This window comes from Oncorhynchus masou, unplaced genomic scaffold (genome assembly GCF_036934945.1).
Source record: "Oncorhynchus masou masou isolate Uvic2021 unplaced genomic scaffold, UVic_Omas_1.1 unplaced_scaffold_477, whole genome shotgun sequence".
NCBI lineage: Eukaryota > Metazoa > Chordata > Actinopteri > Salmoniformes > Salmonidae > Oncorhynchus > Oncorhynchus masou.
In genome coordinates, this window is record NW_027011165.1 from 1 (window position 1) to 18138 (window position 18138).

The following is an 18138-nucleotide window of genomic DNA, read 5'->3' on the forward strand; positions in this document are numbered from 1 at the left end:
AATGCACAGGCTTTAGCTCAGCGGGCTAACAGGAGACCTGTGTTGCACCCCAGTCGGTCACACTGAACGCTGTTCTCTCGGTACAGAAAGTAGAACCATGTGATCCCTTGCCTCTCTGTCTCCAGGGCACGTTCTCTACGGTATCGACATCGTAGTCGCAGCGGACTACTACGCTGTTGGGAACCTGAACAACTGTTACCTGTCCATCAGGTGAGTTGAAGATACTCTACAGAGGTTTGACCTCTAGGGAGCTCTTGAGCCAACGGGACCTCCTTAATAACGAGACACATTATGTTAACCAGGATGAATTACCTGACGCTTGAAAAAGTCACTACCGAGAATGTGGGTACAATTTCATAATTGTCAACAGACAATTTGTTTGTTTTTTAAATATTTGTTTTCTGTAAAATGTATTATGCGAGAAATAGTGGTGGAAACGCCTTTATGAGCAAATATACAGAACCATTCAAACGTTTGGACACGCTCACTCATTCCAGGGTGTGCCAAGAGTGTGCAAAGCTGTCATTAAAGGCAAAGGGTGGTTACTTTGTTAATAAATAAATCAAAATATATTGTATATGAGATTTCTCACTTATTTTGGTTACTCATTGGTTCCATATTCTATTTAATAGTCTTTATGTCTTCTCTATTAATCTACAGTATGGAATATACTACGTGGCTCTGAGACCTCCATCCGCTGGGGGGCACTTCCCCACAATTCCCAACCAACCCTCTCCGTTACACATCCTCCATTCATTTGAATGTGTTGACAGTTGGAGAATTTTTTTTTGAGCTGCACGACAGAATTTGAAAAAGGTCAACGGTCCAATATTGTAGAACACTGCTGTGGTTACGTGTACACATTTAGGCTTTCTTCACAGAGGGTTGTGTCTTTAGAAACCATTTCCCTGTGTGTGAGGGGAGTCTACCTGGTGGTAGGAGTCTACCTGGTGGTAGCAGTCTACCTGGTGGTAGCAGTCTACCTGGTGGTAGAAGTCTACCTGGTGGTAGCAGTCTACCTGGTGGTGGTAGCAGTCTACCTGGTGGTGGTAGCCGTCTACCTGGTGGTAGCAGTCTACCTGGTGGTAGGAGTCTACCTGGTGGTAGCAGTCTACCTGGTGGTAGGAGTCTACCTGGTGGTAGCAGTCTACCTGGTGGTAGGAGTCTACCTGGTGGTAGTAGGAGTCTACCTGGTGGTAGTAGGAGTCTACCTGGTGGTAGTAGGAGTCTACCTGGTGGTAGCAGGAGTCTACCTGGTGGTAGCAGGAGTCTACCTGGTGGTAGTAGGAGTCTACCTGGTGGTAGTAGGAGTCTACCTGGTGGTAGTAGGAGTCTACCTGGTGGTAGCAGTCTACCTGGTGGTAGTAGGAGTCTACCTGGTGGTAGTAGGAGTCTACCTGGTGGTAGTAGGAGTCTACCTGGTGGTAGTAGGAGTCTACCTGGTGGTAGTAGGAGTCTACCTGGTGGTGGTAGCAGGAGTCTACCTGGTGGTGGTAGGAGTCTACCTGGTGGTGGTAGGAGTCTACCTGGTGGTGGTAGGAGTCTACCTGGTGGTGGTAGGAGTCTACCTGGTGGTGGTAGGAGTCTACCTGGTGGTGGTAGGAGTCTACCTGCTGGTGGTAGGAGTCTACCTGCTGGTGGTAGGAGTCTACCTGCTGGTGGTAGGAGTCTACCTGCTGGTGGTAGGAGTCTACCTGCTGGTGGTAGGAGTCTACCTGGTGGTAGTAGGAGTCTACCTGGTGGTAGTAGGAGTCTACCTGGTGGTAGTAGGAGTCTACCTGGTGGTAGTAGGAGTCTACCTGGTGGTAGTAGGAGTCTGCCTGGTGGTAGTAGGAGCCTGGTGGTAGCAGGAGTCACCGGGTGGTAGCAGGAGTCTACCTGGTGGTAGTAGGAGTCTATCTGGTGGTAGTAGGAGTCTACCTGGTGGTAGTAGGAGTCTACCTGGTGGTAGTAGGAGTCTACCTGGTGGTAGTAGGAGTCTACCTGGTGGTAGTAGGAGTCTACCTGGTGGTAGTAGGAGTCTACCTGGTGGTAGTAGGAGTCTACCTGGTGGTAGTAGGAGTCTACCTGGTGGTGGTAGGAGTCTACCTGGTGGTGGTAGGAGTCTACCTGGTGGTGGTAGGAGTCTACCTGGTGGTGGTAGGAGTCTACCTGGTGGTGGTAGGAGTCTACCTGGTGGTAGTAGGAGTCTATCTGGTGGTAGTAGGAGTCTACCTGGTGGTAGTAGTAGTCTACCTGGTGGTAGTAGCAGTCTACCTGGTGGTAGCAGGAGTCTACCTGGTGGTGGTAGGAGTCTACCTGGTGGTGGTAGGAGTCTACCTGGTGGTAGTAGGAGTCTACCTGGTGGTAGTAGGAGTCTACCTGGTGGTAGTAGGAGTCTACCTGGTGGTGGTAGGAGTCTACCTGGTGGTGGTAGGAGTCTACCTGGTGGTGGTAGGAGTCTACCTGGTGGTGGTAGGAGTCTACCTGGTGGTGGTAGGAGTCTACCTGGTGGTGGTAGGAGTCTACCTGGTGGTAGTAGGAGTCTACCTGGTGGTAGTAGTAGTATATGTTATACTACCCAGATACACAGAACATAGCTGTACCATCTGGCCTTAGTCAAATGGAGCCTGCCACTTATATTGGAGAAGCATTTTCTTTGTAAAGGTGCATAGGACATGTCCTTTATGTTGAACCAGGACGTGTTCTCCTCTTCTCAATGCACGCTGACGTCTCGGGTATCTGAGCTGTCAAAGCCCTGCCTCTCTGTAGAATGTGACTGTCACCATAGGTGCCCTATTCTCTACCGGCCCTTGTTTAACGTAGTGCACTAGAATGTCATTTCTGACTCAGCCCTGTCTCTCTGTAGAATGTGACTGTCACCATAGGTGCCCTATTCTCTACCGTCCCTTGTTTAACGTAGTGCACTCAGGAAAGTCATTTCTGACTCAGCCCTGTCTCTCTGTAGAATGTGACTGTCACCATAGGTGCCCTATTCTCTACCGGCCCTTGTTTAACGTAGTGCACTAGAATGTCATTTCTGACTCAGCCCTGTCTCTCTGTAGAATGTGACTGTCACCATAGGTGCCCTATTCTCTACCGGCCTTGTTTAACGTAGTGCACTAGAAAGTCATTTCTGACTCAGCCCTGTCTCTCTGTAGAATGTGACTGTCACCATAGGTGCCCTATTCTCTACCGGCCCTTGTTTAACGTAGTGCACTAGAATGTCATTTCAGACCCAGCCCTGTCTCTCTGTAGAATGTGACTGTCACCATAGGTGCCCTATTCTCTACCGGCCCTTGTTTAACGTAGTGCACTAGAATGTCATTTCTGACTCAGCCCTGTCTCTCTGTAGAATGTGACTGTCACCATAGGTGCCCTATTCTCTACCGGCCCTTGTTTAACGTAGTGCACTAGAATGTCATTTCTGACTCAGCCCTGTCTCTCTGTAGAATGTGACTGTCACCATAGGTGCCCTATTCTCTACCGGCCCTTGTTTAACGTAGTGCACTAGAATGTCATTTTCTGACTCAGCCCTGTCTCTCTGTAGAATGTGACTGTCACCATAGGTGCCTATTCTCTACCGGCCCTTGTTTAACGTAGTGCACTAGAATGTCATTTCTGACTCAGCCCTGTCTCTCTGTAGAATGTGACTGTCACCATAGGTGCCCTATTCTCTACCGGCCCTTGTTTAACGTAGTGCACTAGAATGTCATTTCTGACTCAGCCCTGTCTCTCTGTAGAATGTGACTGTCACCATAGGTGCCCTATTCTCTACCGGCCCTTGTTTAACGTAGTGCACTAGAATGTCATTTCTGACTCAGCCCTGTCTCTCTGTAGAATGTGACTGTCACCATAGGTGCCCTATTCTCTACCGGCCCTTGTTTTAACGTAGTGCACTAGAATGTCATTTCTGACTCAGCCCTGTCTCTCTGTAGAATGTGACTGTCACCATAGGTGCCCTATTCTCTACCGGCCCTTGTTTAACGTAGTGCACTAGAATGTCATTTCTGACTCAGCCCTGTCTCTGTAGAATGTGACTGTCACCATAGGTGCCCTATTCTCTACCGGCCCTTGTTTTAACGTAGTGCACTAGAATGTCATTTCTGACTCAGCCCTGTCTCTCTGTAGAATGTGACTGTCACCATAGGTGCCCTATTCTCTACCGGCCCTTGTTTAACGTAGTGCACTAGAATGTCATTTCTGACTCAGCCCTGTCTCTCTGTAGAATGTGACTGTCACCATAGGTGCCCTATTCTCTACCGGCCCTTGTTTAACGTAGTGCACTAGAATGTAATTTCTGACTCAGCCCTGTCTCTCTGTAGAATGTGACTGTCACCATAGGTGCCCTATTCTCTACCGGCCCTTGTTTAACGTAGTGCACTAGAATGTCATTTGAGACCCAGCCCTGTCTCTCTGTAGAATGTGACTGTCACCATAGGTGCCCTATTCTCTACCGGCCCTTGTTTAACGTAGTGCACTAGAATGTCATTTCAGACTCAGCCCTGTCTCTCTGTAGAATGTGACTGTCACCATCCTAATCCTATGAGTGGCGTCTCTACCGCCACCTCGACTGTCAGAGGAAACATTCCTCCCATATCACAGAGTAAAACCTGTTGAAGAATGTAGCCTCGGGGGAGACCCACTACACTTCTGACTGCAGAAGCAGAGGCCCAAGATGTTGTTGAGGAAGTAAACAATCTGACAATATGTTCTGTAGGCTGACGCTGAATGTTGTTGAAAAGGAGCCTTCAAATAGCTGCGTCCAGTACTGTAGTTAGCTGTGTCCGGAACTGTAGTTAGTTAGTTAGCTGTGTCCGGAACTGTAGTTAGTTAGTTAGTTAGTTAGCTGTGTCCGGTACTGTAGTTAGTTAGCTGGGTCCAGTACTGTAGTTAGTTAGCTGGGTCCGGTACTGTAGTTAGTTAGCTGGGTCCAGTACTGTAGTTAGTTAGCTGGGTCCGGTACTGTAGTTAGCTGTGTCCGGAACTATAGTTAGTTAGTTAGCTGTGTCCGGAACTGTAGTTAGTTAGTTGTGTCCGGTACTGTAGTTAGTTAGCTGGGTCCAGTACTGTAGTTAGTTAGTTGTGTCCGTACTGTAGTTAGTTAGCTGAGTCCGGTACTGTAGTTAGTTAGCTGGGTCCGTACTGTAGTTAGTTAGCTGGGTCCGTACTGTAGTTAGTTAGCTGGGTCCGTACTGTAGTTAGTTAGCTGGGTCCGAACTGTAGTTAGTTAGTTGTGTCCGGTACTGTAGTTAGTTAGTTGTGTCCGTACTGTAGTTAGTTAGCTGAGTCCGTACTGTAGTTAGTTAGCTGAGTCCGTACTGTAGTTAGTTAGCTGAGTCCGTACTGTAGTTAGTTAGCTGGGTCCGTACTGTAGTTAGTTAGCTGGGTCCGTACTGTAGTTAGTTAGCTGGGTCCGTATTGTAGTTAGTAAGCTGGGTCCGGTACTGTAGTTAGTTAGCTGGGTCCGAACTGTAGTTAGTTAGTTGTGTCCGGTACTGTAGTTAGTTAGCTGGGTCCGTACTGTAGTTAGTTAGTTGTGTCCGTACTGTAGTTAGTTAGTTGTGTCCGTACTGTAGTTAGCTGAGTCCGGTACTGTAGTTAGTTAGCTGAGTCCGGTACTGTAGTTAGTTAGCTGGGTCCGGTACTGTAGTTAGTTAGCTGGGTCCGGTACTGTAGTTAGTTAGCTGGGTCCGGTACTGTAGTTAGTTAGCTGGGTCCGGTACTGTAGTTAGTTAGCTGGGTCCGGTACTGTAGTTAGTTAGCTGGGTCCGGTACTGTAGTTAGCTAGCTGGGTCCGCTACTGTAGTTAGTTAGCTAGCTGTGTCCGGTACTGTAGTTAGTTAGCTGGGTCCGGTACTGTAGTTAGTTAGTTGGGTCCGGTACTGTAGTTAGTTAGTTAGCTGGGTCCGGTACTGTAGTTAGTTAGTTAGTTAGCTGGGTCCGGTACTGTAGTTAGTTAGTTAGTTAGCTGGGTCCAGTACTGTAGTTAGTTAGTTGTGTCCGGTACTGTAGTTAGTTAGTTAGTTGTGTCCGGTACTGTAGTTAGTTAGCTAGTGAACTGTTGTGTAAAACCCATTTATGGTGTCACACCAATACTTGTCTCAAATGCCTCTTTTATTTTGATTTTCCCCACAAGCCGACCGTTGTTCACCCTGTTATAACATTACCTGTAGTAGTAGTAGTAGTTATAGCATTACCTGTAGTAGTAGTAGTTATAACATTACCTGTAGTAGTAGTAGTAGTAGTTATAACATTACCTGTAGTAGTAGTAGTAGTAGTTATAACATTACCTGTAGTAGTAGTAGTAGTTATAACATTACCTGTAGTAGTAGTAGTTATAACATTACCTGTAGTAGTAGTAGTAGTTATAACATTACCTGTAGTAGTAGTAGTAGTAGTAGTAGTAGTCGTTATAACATTACCTGTAGTAGTAGTCGTTATAACATTACCTGTAGTAGTAGTAGTTATAACATTACCTGTAGTAGTAGTAGTTATAACATTACCTGTAGTAGTAGTAGTAGTAGTAGTAGTAGTAGTAGTAGTAGTAGTAGTTATAACATTACCTGTAGTAGTAGTAGTAGTAGTTATAACATTACCTGTAGTAGTAGTAGTTATAACATTACCTGTAGTAGTGGTAGTAGTTGTTATAGCATTACCTGTAGTAGTAGTTGTTATAACATTACCTGTAGTAGTAGTAGTTGTTATAACATTACCTGTAGTAGTAAAATAGTAAACCTCTTGCCTTGTTCTCTTCAGTGTTTACATCGCCAGTTTCCCAGAATACACCAGGCCCATGATCGACCACTTGGTAGCCATGAAGATCAACCACTGGGACAGGTAAGGGCCTTTTCTGTCCTCATCCATGTCCTTTAGACTTTGATCAAATACTTTCAAATACCGTACTTGATTTAGTTTGCCCGTTACCATGGATCCAATGGAATAGTCCCAGAAGCTAAGCCAATGGAATAGCCCCAGAAGCTAAACCAATGGAATAGCCCCAGAAGCTAAACCAATGGAATAGGCCCAGAAGCTAAACCAATGGAATAGCCCCAGAAGCTAAACCAATGGAATAGCCCCAGAAGCTAAACCAATGGAATAGGCCCAGAAGCTAAACCAATGGAATAGGCCCAGAAGCTAAACCAATGGAATAGTCCCAGAAGCTAAACCAATGGAATAGGCCCAGAAGCTAAACCAATGGAATAGGCCCAGAAGCTAAACCAATGGAATAGGCCCAGAAGCTAAACCAATGGAATAGCCCCAGAAGCTAAACCAATGGAATAGGCCCAGAAGCTAAACCAATGGAATAGGCCCAGAAGCTAAACCAATGGAATAGGCCCAGAAGCTAAACCAATGGAATAGGCCCAGAAGCTAAACCAATGGAATAGGCCCAGAAGCTAAACCAATGGAATAGGCCCAGAAGCTAAACCAATGGAATAGCCCCAGAAGCTAAACCAATGGAATAGTCCCAGAAGTGAAACCAATGGAATATTTTTTATTTTATTTTACCTTTATTTAACTAGGCAAGTCAGTTAAGAACAAATTCTTATTTTCAATGACGGCCTAGGAACAGTGGGTTAACTGCCTGTTCAGGGGCAGAACGACAGATTTGTACCTTGTCAGCTTGGGGGTTTGCCGCCCAGAAGACCCAGAAGCTAAACCAATGGAATAGGCCCAGAAGCTAAACCAATGGAATAGTCCCAGAAGCTAAACCAATGGAATAGTCCCAGAAGCTAAACCAATGGAATAGGCCCAGAAGCTAAACCAATGGAATAGCCCCAGAAGCTAAACCAATGGAATAGGCCCAGAAGCTAAACCAATGGAATAGCCCCAGAAGCTAAACCAATGGAATAGCCCCAGAAGCTAAACCAAGCACACCTCAAGTTAGTATTTGTCGTATGTGTTTGTCCCAAGTGGGATGTCCGTATGCCAGCCTGTTGCCATTGAAGCGTTGGTACTGTGTGTAGCCTAATAGAGTAGAAGCCAGTGTATGTAATGGAGAAAGAGGAATTCTCCTCTTCACGTGTATCTGTTGTTTTGCAGGGTGATTCGACAGCTAGCGACAAAGGCTTTGCATAATCTGACGCCTCAAGCACCTGATTATATGGCCACAACAGGTGAGCGATGTCATTGGTCCTGTTCCCTACCTGCTGTAACACAACACGTTGTCTTACTGTGGAATGGACTGGGTGTGTTCATCTGTAGTCACTGTTGCCTACCTGCTCTAACACAACACGTTGTCTTACTGTGGAATGGACTGGGTGTGTTCATCTGCAGTCACTGTTCCTACCTGCTCTAACACAACACGTTGTCTTACTGTGGAATGGACTGGGTGTGTTCATCTGTAGTCACTGTTCCCTACCTGCTCTAACACAACACGTTGTCTTACTGTGGAATGGACTGGGTGTGTTCATCTGTAGTCACTGTTGTTGTGTCTGGGTCTTTACATCTGTCATGTTGCTATTGAATGATTAATGTGTTTATAATGAACACACAGAGAGAGGTCAAAGGGCAATAGGCCAGATTTGAAACTGCCGATATCATAGACGTGTACCAGAGGCTGTGTCATTACAGGCAGACCAGCCTGGCCACAAAGCATACAGGTTATATTCTAATAAATGAACCACACACACACACCTGTGCAGACTGTTGATGTTCTTGCAAAGAATGAAAATACATACAATAATTGAGTTAAAATGACATTTTATATTTTGATGGTTGTATTTTCAGTTTTGCCTCAGCTGCTGCCCATAGCGCTGGGCATTGATCTCCACAGTCGCCATGGCGCCATTCTGGCATCTGCCGAGATCAGCCACGCCCTCTACAAGCTGGCCAATCAGAACAACAGGTACTGCAACCTCACCTCTCAACCAGCCAATCACACTATTGGCCGTAACGTTGTTCAAAAGGCACTCGCACATCTGAGCGATCTGTTTGTGCAGGTGCCATGGTAACTGGTGCCTGGTAACAGGTGCCTGGTAACAGGTGCCTGGTAACAGGTGAATAACATGAGAATTAAACATAAGGAAACCCTCACACTGCTCTCGATAGAATCACTGCTCTTTAATGAGCTTGACGAATCGGTCTCATACGCAGAGCTTATTAAAGAGCAGTGTGTGGGTTTCTCTGTTTTGCATATCCATGACTTGACTTCCTGTTTTGACTGAAGCTCTTGGCTCCTATAAAGTCATAGGTCATTGACCGTCTCTATCTCTCTTGTAGACCCGACTGTGTGTGAGATATGTGCTGTCTGGGGGGTGTTGAACATTTCTGTTGTTCGCTGTGGACAGTAAAATTGTATTGTACTGGATTGTAGACCGGTGACAGAGCTCATCTCTTCAGACTGTGTGGATGGACTCAAGAGCATTCACCAGAGGGTTAGTTCACTTCTCGCTTGTTACTCTGTCTCTGTCTCTCTCTCTTTCTCTCTGTCTCTCACTACCCCCACGTCTGTCTCTCTCTGTCTCTCACTACCCCCACGTCTGTCTCTCTCTGTCTCTCACTACCCCCACGTCTGTCTCTCTCTGTCTCTCACTACCCCCACGTCTGTCTCTCTCTGTCTCTCACTACCCCCACCCGTCTGTCTCTCTCTGTCTCTCACTCTCTCTCTTTCTCTCTCTCTCACTACCCCCACGTCTGTCTCTCACTACCCCCCGTCTGTCTCTCTCTGTCTCTCACTACCCCCCCCGTCTGTCTCTCACTCTCTTTCTCTCTGTCTCTCACTACCCCCCGTCTGTCTCTCTCTGTCTCTCACTACCCCCCCCACCCGTCTGTCTCTCTCTGTCTCTCACTCTCTTTCTCTCTGTCTCTCACTACCCCCCCCGTCTGTCTCTCACTACCCCCATGTCTGTCTCTCTCTGACTCTCACTACCCCCCACCTGTCTGTCTCTCTCTGTCTCTCACCACCCCCATCTGTCTGTCTCTCACTATCCCCCCGTCTGTCTCTCTCTGTCTCTCACTACCCCCACGTCTGTCTCTCTCTGTCTCTCACTACCCCCACCCGTCTGTCTCTCTCTGTCTCTCACTCTCTCTCTTTCTCTCTCTCTCACTACCCCCACGTCTGTCTCTCACTACCCCCCGTCTGTCTCTCTCTGTCTCTCACTACCCCCCCCCCCGTCTGTCTCTCACTCTCTCTTTCTCTCTGTCTCTCACTACCCCCCGTCTGTCTCTCTCTGTCTCTCACTACCCCCCACCCGTCTGTCTCTCTCTGTCTCTCACTCTCTTTCTCTCTGTCTCTCACTACCCCCCCGTCTGTCTCTCACTACCCCCATGTCTGTCTCTCTCTGACTCTCACTACCCCCACCTGTCTGTCTCTCTCTGTCTCTCACCACCCCCCATCTGTCTGTCTCTCACTATCCCCCCGTCTGTCTCTCTCTGTCTCTCACTACCCCCCACCCGTCTGTCTCTCTCTGTCTCTCACTCTCTCTTTCTCTCTGTCTCTCACTACCCCCGTCTGTCTCTCACTACCCCCCACCCGTCTGTCTCTCTCTGTCTCTCACTCTCTTTCTCTCTGTCTCTCACTACCCCCGTCTGTCTCTCACTACCCCCATGTCTGTCTCTCTCTGACTCTCACTACCCCCCACCTGTCTGTCTCTCTCTGTCTCTCACTACCCCCCACCGTCTGTCTGTCTCTCTCTCTCTCTCTCTCACTACCCCCCCGTCTGTCTCTCTCTGTCTCTCACCACCCCCCCATCTGTCTGTCTCTCACTATCCCCCCGTCTGTCTCTCTCTCTCTCTCACTACCCCCGTCTGTCTCTCTCTGTCTCTCTCTCACTACCGCCCCGTCTGTCTCTCTCTGTCTCTCACTACCCCCGTCTGTCTGTCTCTCACTACCCCCCACCGTCTGTCTGTCTCTCTCTCTCTCTCTCTCTCACTACCCCGTCTGTCTCTCACTACCCCCCCATCTGTCTCTCTCTCTTGCCCTCTTTCTCTCCTTCAATGTCTTTTCACTCACATACATGTTGTCTCAAGTGTTGACCATTCACCTGAGTCAGTTGTACCAACGTAGGTACCTGTTAATGTTGTCAATTTCCTGAGTCAGTTGTACCAACATAGGTACATGTTAATGTTGTCTGTTGGTACAACTGACTTACTGAGATAGACAACAGGTACATGTACCTGTCTCAGTGAGTCAGTTGTACCAACATAGGTACATGTTGTTGTGTTTTAAAGTTGTAAATCACCAGTCTGTTCGTCTCTAAACATGTCGTCATGTTGTTGTGTTGTTGTGTTGTTGTGTTGTAAATCTCCAGTCTGTTCATCTCTAAACATGTCATCATGTTGTTGTGTTGTAAATCACCAGTCTGTTCATCTCTAAACATGTCGTCATGTTGTTGTGTTGTTGTGTTGTTGTGTTGTAAATCACCAGTCTGTTCATCTCTAAACATGTTGTTGTGTTGTTGTGTTGTTGTGTTGTAAATCACCAGTCTGTTCATCTCTAAACATGTCGTCATGTTGTTGTGTTTTAAAGTTGTAAATCACCAGTCTGTTCATCTTTAACATGTCGTCATGTTGTTGTGTTGTAAATCACCAGTCTGTTCATCTCTAAACATGTCGTCATGTCGTTGTGTCGTTGTGTTGTTGTGTTGTAAATCACCAATCTGTTCGTCTCTAAACATGTCATCATGTTGTTGTGTTGTAAATCACCAGTCTGTTCATCTCTAAACATGTCGTCATGTTGTTGTGTTGTAAATCACCAGTCTGTTCATCTCTAAACATGTCGTCATGTTGTTGTGTTGTTGTGTTGTTGTGTTGTAAATCACCAGTCTGTTCATCTCTAAACATGTCGTCATGTTGTTGTGTTGTTGTGTTGTAAATCACCAGTCTGTTCATCTCTAAACATGTCGTCATGTTGTTGTGTTGTAAATCACCAATCTGTTCGTCTCTAAACATGTCGTCATGTTGTTGTGTTGTAAATCACCAGTCTGTTCGTCTCTAAACATGTTGTTGTGTTGTTGTGTTGTAAATCACCAATCTGTTCGTCTCTAAACATGTTGTTGTGTTGTAAATCACCAGTCTGTTCATCTCTAAACATGTTGTTGTGTTTTGTCTTCCAGCTGTTTGACAGAAAGCAGTACAGGTCAGCACTGTTACTTTATTTATTTATTTATTTTGTTTCCTCATTTTCCTCATTATTTTCTTATTATTTTTTAGACTGTTTCTTCTTCTTCTTCTTATTTATTTATTTATTTATTTTTAAATGGAATATCCTCTTTAAGGTGTCAGACCAATATGTTGTGCGACCTCAACAAATATTTGTTGTTGTTGTTGTTGTCCTGTCTGTGTAGGGGTTTTGGTGGTGAGCTGATGAGGCCTGCAGTCTGTTCTCTCATTGAGAACATGTCCCTCTCCAAGATGCCGTTCAGGGACGACCCTGTCATCAGTGAGTTTTCGTAACATTGATATTCAGACCGCAGCTGAATGATTACTCCATCTAGCCTGGTTCCCCAATCGATGACCCACGGGCCAAATTCATCCCGCGGGGGATTTGATGTGTTTTCAGAGATGGGATAATGGATAATGGACAAACCACATCCTACCGTTAGAGCCAGGAGGGACAGTGTCTGTACTGTTCGGACCACTGACACATCATAACAGAGTTAACCCTGTCTGTTTCAGCTGGCTGGCAGTGTCTGTACTGTTCGGACCAGTGACACGTCATAACAGAGTTAACCCTGTCTGTTTCAGCTGGCTGGCAGTGTCTGTACTGTTCAGACCAGTGACACGTCATAACAGAGTTAACCCTGTCTGTACTGTTCAGACCAGTGACACGTCATAACAGAGTTAACCCTGTCTGTACTGTTCAGACCACTGACACATCATAACAGAGTTAACCCTGTCTGTACTGTTTAGACCACTGACACATCATAACAGAGTTAACCCTGTCTGTTTCAGCTGGCTGGCAGTGGCTGATAGACGACACCTTGAAGAGCCTCCACCTCATCTCAGCTGGACCGAGGGACGGAATCAAGGTACAGTAGAGCATTCTACATCCTTTTCCCCCTAACCATTAACTAACCACTAACCCTAACCACGAACCCTAACCATTAACTAACCACTAACCCTAACCACGAACCCTAACCGTTAACTAACCCTAACCACAAACCCTAACCATTACCTTAACTAACCACTAACCCTAATCACGAACCCTAACCATTAACTAACCACGAACCCTAACCACGAACCCTAACCATTACCTAACCACTAACCCTAACCACGAACCCTAACCATTAACTAACCCTAAACACGTACCCTAACCATTAACTAACCACTAACCCTAACCACGAACCCTAACCATTAACTAACCACTAACCCTAACCACGAACCCTAACCATTAACTAACCACTAACCATAACCACGAACCCTAACCATTAACTAACCACTAACCCTAACCACGAACCCTAACCATTAACTAACCACTAACCCTAACCACGAACCCTAACCATTAACTAACCACTAACCCTAACCACGAACCCTAACCATTAACTAACCACTAACCCTAACCACAAACCCTAACCATTAACTAACCACTAACCCTAACCACGAACCCTAACCATTACCTTAACTAACCACTAACCCTAACCATTAACTAACCACTAACCATTACCTTAACTAACCACTAACCCTAACCACGAACCCTAACCATTACCTTAACTAACCACTAACCCTAACCATTAACTAACCACGAACCCTAACCATTACCTAACCACTAACCCTAACCATTACCTTAACTAACCACTAACCCTAACCACTAACCCTAACCATTAACTAACCACGAACCCTAACCATTACCTAACCACTAACCCTAACCACGAACCCTAACCATTACCTAACCACGAACCCTAACCATTACCTAACCACTAACCCTAACCATTACCTAACCACTAATCCTAACCACGAACCCTAACCATTACCTTAACTAACCACGAACCCTAACCATTACCTAACCACTATCTTAACCCTAACCACGAACCCTAACCATTAACTAACCACTAACCCTAACCACGGACCCTAACCATTACCTTAACTAACCATTACCTTAAACCTAACCACGAACCCTAACCATTAACTAACCACTAACCCTAACCACGAACCCTAACCATTAACTAACCACTAACCCTAACCACGAACCCTGACCATTACCTTAACTAACCACTTACCCTAACCATTACCTTAACTAACCACTAACCCTAACCACGAACCCTAACCATTACCTAACCACTAACCCTAACCATTACCTAACCACTAACCCTAACCACGAACCCTGACCATTACCTTAACTAACCACTAACCCTAACCATTACCTTAACCCTAACAACTAACCCTAACCATTACCTTAACTAACCACTAACTCTAACCATTACCTTAACCCTAACCATTACCATAACCCTAACCATTACCTTAACTAACCACTAACCATTACCTTAACCCTAACCATTACCTTAACTAACCACTAACCCTAACCATTACCTTAACCCTAACAACTAACCCTAACCATTACCTTAACTAACCACTAACCATTAACTAACCACTAACACTAACCACGAACCCTGACCATTACCTTAACTAACCACTAACCCTAACCATTACCTTAACTAACCACTAACCATTACCTTAACCATTACCTTAACCCTAACCATTACCTTAACTAACCACTAACCCTAACCATTACCTTAACCCTAACCATTACCTTAACCCTAACCACTAACTCTAACCATTACCTTAACCATTACCTTAACCCTAACCATTACCTTAACCCTAACCATTATCTTAACCCTAACCATAACCTTAACCATAACCTTAACCATTACCTTAACCCTAACCACTAACCCTAACCATTACCTTAACCATAACCGTTACCTTAACCATAAACTTAACCCTAACCATTACCTTAACCCTAACCACTAACCCTAACCATTACCTTAACCCTAACCATTACCTTAACCCTAACCACTAACCCTAACCATTACCTTAACCCTAACCACTAACCCTAACCCTAACCATTACCTTAACCCTAACCATTACCTTAACCCTAACCACTAACCCTAACCATTACCTTAACTAACCACTAAACCTAACCATTACCTTAACTAACCACTAACCATTACCTTAACCCTAACCACTAACCCTAACCATGACCTTAACCCTAACCACTAACCCTAACCATTACCCTAACCATTACCTTAACCCTAACCATTACCTTAACCCTAACCACTAACCCTAACCATTACCTTCACTAACCCTAACCATTACCTTAACTAACCCTAACCATTACCTAACCACTAACCCTAACCACGAACCCTGACCATTACCTTAACTAACCACTAACCCTAACCATTACCTTAACCGTAACAACTAACCCTAACCATTACCTTAACTAACCACTAACTCTAACCATTACCTTAACCCTAACCATTACCTTAACTAACCACTAACCATTACCTTAACCCTAACCATTACCTTAACTAACCACTAACCCTAACCATTAACTAACCACTAACGCTAACCACGAACCCTGACCATTACCTTAACTAACCACGAACCCTGACCATTACCTTAACTAACCACTAACCCTAACCATTACCTTAACCCTAACCTTAACCCTAACCATTACCTTAACTAACCACTAACCCTAACCATTACCTTAACCCTAACCATTACCTTAACCCTAACCACTAACCCTAACCATTATCTTAACCCTAACCATAACCTTAACCATTACCTTAACCCTAACCACTAACCCTAACCATTACCTTAACCATAAACTTAACCCTAACCATTACCCTAACCACTAACCCTAACCATTACCCTAACCATTACCTTAACCCTAACCACTAACCATTACCTTAACCCTAACCATTACCTTAACCCTAACCACTAACCCTAACCATTACCTTAACCCTAACCATTACCTTAACCCTAACCATTACCCTAACCCTAACCATTACCTTAACCCTAACCATTACCTTAACCCTAACCATTACCTTAACCCTAACCACTAACCCTAACCATTACCCTAACCCTAACCATTACCTTAACCCTAACCATTACCTTAACCCTAACCATTAACCACTAACCCTAACCATCAACCATTACCTTAACCCTAACCACTAACCCTAGCCATTACCCTAACCATTACCCTAACCATTACCTTAACCCTAACCATTACCTTAACCCTAACCACTAACCCTAACCATTACCCTAACCCTAACCATTACCTTAACCCTAACCATTACCTTAACCCTAACCATTAACCACTAACCCTAACCATCAACCATTACCTTAACCCTAACCACTAACCCTAGCCATTACCCTAACCACTAACCCTAACCATTACCTTAAGCTTAATCCTAGCCATTACCTTAACCATTACCTTAACCATTGCCTTAACCCTAATCATTACCTTAACCCTAACCATTACCTTAACCATTACCTTAACCCTAACCACTAACCACTGAGGTCCTGAGCGATCTGGAGCAGGTTTTCATCAAGTGTGTCTCTGTACTTTGCTCCGTTCATCTTTGCCTCGATCCTGACTAGTCTCCCGCTCCCTGTCGCTAGAAAACACCCCCACAGCATGATGCTGCCACCACCATGCTTCACCGTAGGGATGGTGCCAGGTTTCCCCCAGACGTGACGCTTGGCATTCAGGCCAAAGAGTTTAATCTTGGTTTCATCAGATCAGAGAATCTTGTTTCTCACGGTATGAGAGTCTTTAGGTGCCTTTTGACAAACTCCAAGCAGGCTGTCATGTGCCTTTCACTGAGGAGTGGCTTCCATCTGGCCACTCTAACATAAAGGCCTGATTGATGGAGTGCTGCAGAGATGGTTGTCCTTCTGGAAGGTTCTCCCATCTCCACAGAGGAACTCTGGAGCTCTGTCAGAGTGACCATTGGTTTCTTGGTCACCTCCCTGACCAACGCCCTTCTCCCCAGATTGCTCAGTTTGGCCGGGAAGCCAGTTCTAGGAAGAGTCTTGAGGGTTCCAAACTTCTCCTATTTAAGAATGATGGAGACCACTGTGATCTTGGGAACCTTCAATGCTACACAGTTTTTTTTGATACCCTTCCCCAGATTTTGTGGCTCGACACAATCCTGTCTCGGAGCTCCATGGACAATTCCTTCAACCTCATGGCTTGGTTTTTGGGTCTGACATGCACTGTCAACTGTGGGACCTTATATAGACAGGCGTGTGCCTTTCCTAATGATGACCAATCAATTGAATTTACCACCAGTGGGCTCAAATGAAACATCTCAAGGATGATCAATAGAAACAGGATGTAGCTGAGCAAAATGTCAGGTCTCATAGCAAAGGGTCTGAATACTTAAATATGACATTTAAGTTAAAAATATATGTAAATTTGCTAACATTTCTATAAACCTGTTTTCGCTTTGTCGGTATGAGGTATTGTGTTTAGATTGCTGAGTATTTTTATTTATTTAATCAATTTTAGAGTAAGGCTGTAACATAACAGAATGTGGAAAAGTCAAGGGGTCTGAATACTTTGTAGAATGGTTAATGTGTAATGTGGTCCTCCCCCCTATAGGAGGCAGCGGTGTCAGCTCTGGCAGCTCTGTGTGAGCAGTACTACCAGCCCCAGCCAGGCGTGGCTGACCCCCAGATGCAGGGTGAGGAGCACTGTACCAGGGGCCAGGGAGCGCCATTAGAATGCTTCATAAAAACTAGCCATACCTAACGTGTGTGTGTGTGTGTGTGTGTGTGTGTGTGTGCGCGCGCTTTGGGTAGAGGTCCTGGTGTCCCAGTATATAGCAGGGTTAAAGAGTACAGAGGTATTGACCAGATGTGGCAGTGCACTGGCCCTGGGTTCTCTACCAAGATTCATGATCCATGGAAAACTACACCAGGTACTCTACACCTGTTAGTTAATTACAATACACCTGTTAGTTAATAACACCTGTTAGTTAATTACCATACACCTGTTAGTTAATAACACCTGTTAGTTAATTACAATACACCTGTTAGTTAATAACACTACACCTGTTAGTTAATAACACCTGTTAGTTAATTACAATACACCTGTTAGTTAATAACACTACACCTGTTAGTTAATAACACCTGCTAGTTAATTACAATACACCTGTTAGTTAATAACACCTGTTAGTTAGTAACACTACACCTGTTAGTTATTAACACCTGTTA

The 18138-nt window shown here is 45.2% G+C and overlaps 1 protein-coding gene across 1 annotated transcript in view; it reads left to right on the forward strand.

Annotated features, from left to right (window-relative positions):
* Positions 1–125: 125 nt before the first annotated feature.
* The window catches only part of LOC135535310 (tubulin-specific chaperone D-like), a gene marked incomplete at its 5' end in the record, with an annotated part of 54516 nt that continues 36503 nt past the window's right edge, over positions 126–18138 (forward strand). The window contains 10 exons of the mRNA XM_064961971.1: positions 126–210; positions 6739–6819; positions 8023–8096; positions 8710–8827; positions 9296–9356; positions 12036–12058; positions 12267–12361; positions 12874–12950; positions 17525–17606; positions 17725–17843. Of these exons, the coding sequence (XP_064818043.1) occupies positions 126–210; positions 6739–6819; positions 8023–8096; positions 8710–8827; positions 9296–9356; positions 12036–12058; positions 12267–12361; positions 12874–12950; positions 17525–17606; positions 17725–17843 (815 nt within the window). The remainder of the gene's footprint in view (positions 211–6738; positions 6820–8022; positions 8097–8709; positions 8828–9295; positions 9357–12035; positions 12059–12266; positions 12362–12873; positions 12951–17524; positions 17607–17724; positions 17844–18138) is intronic.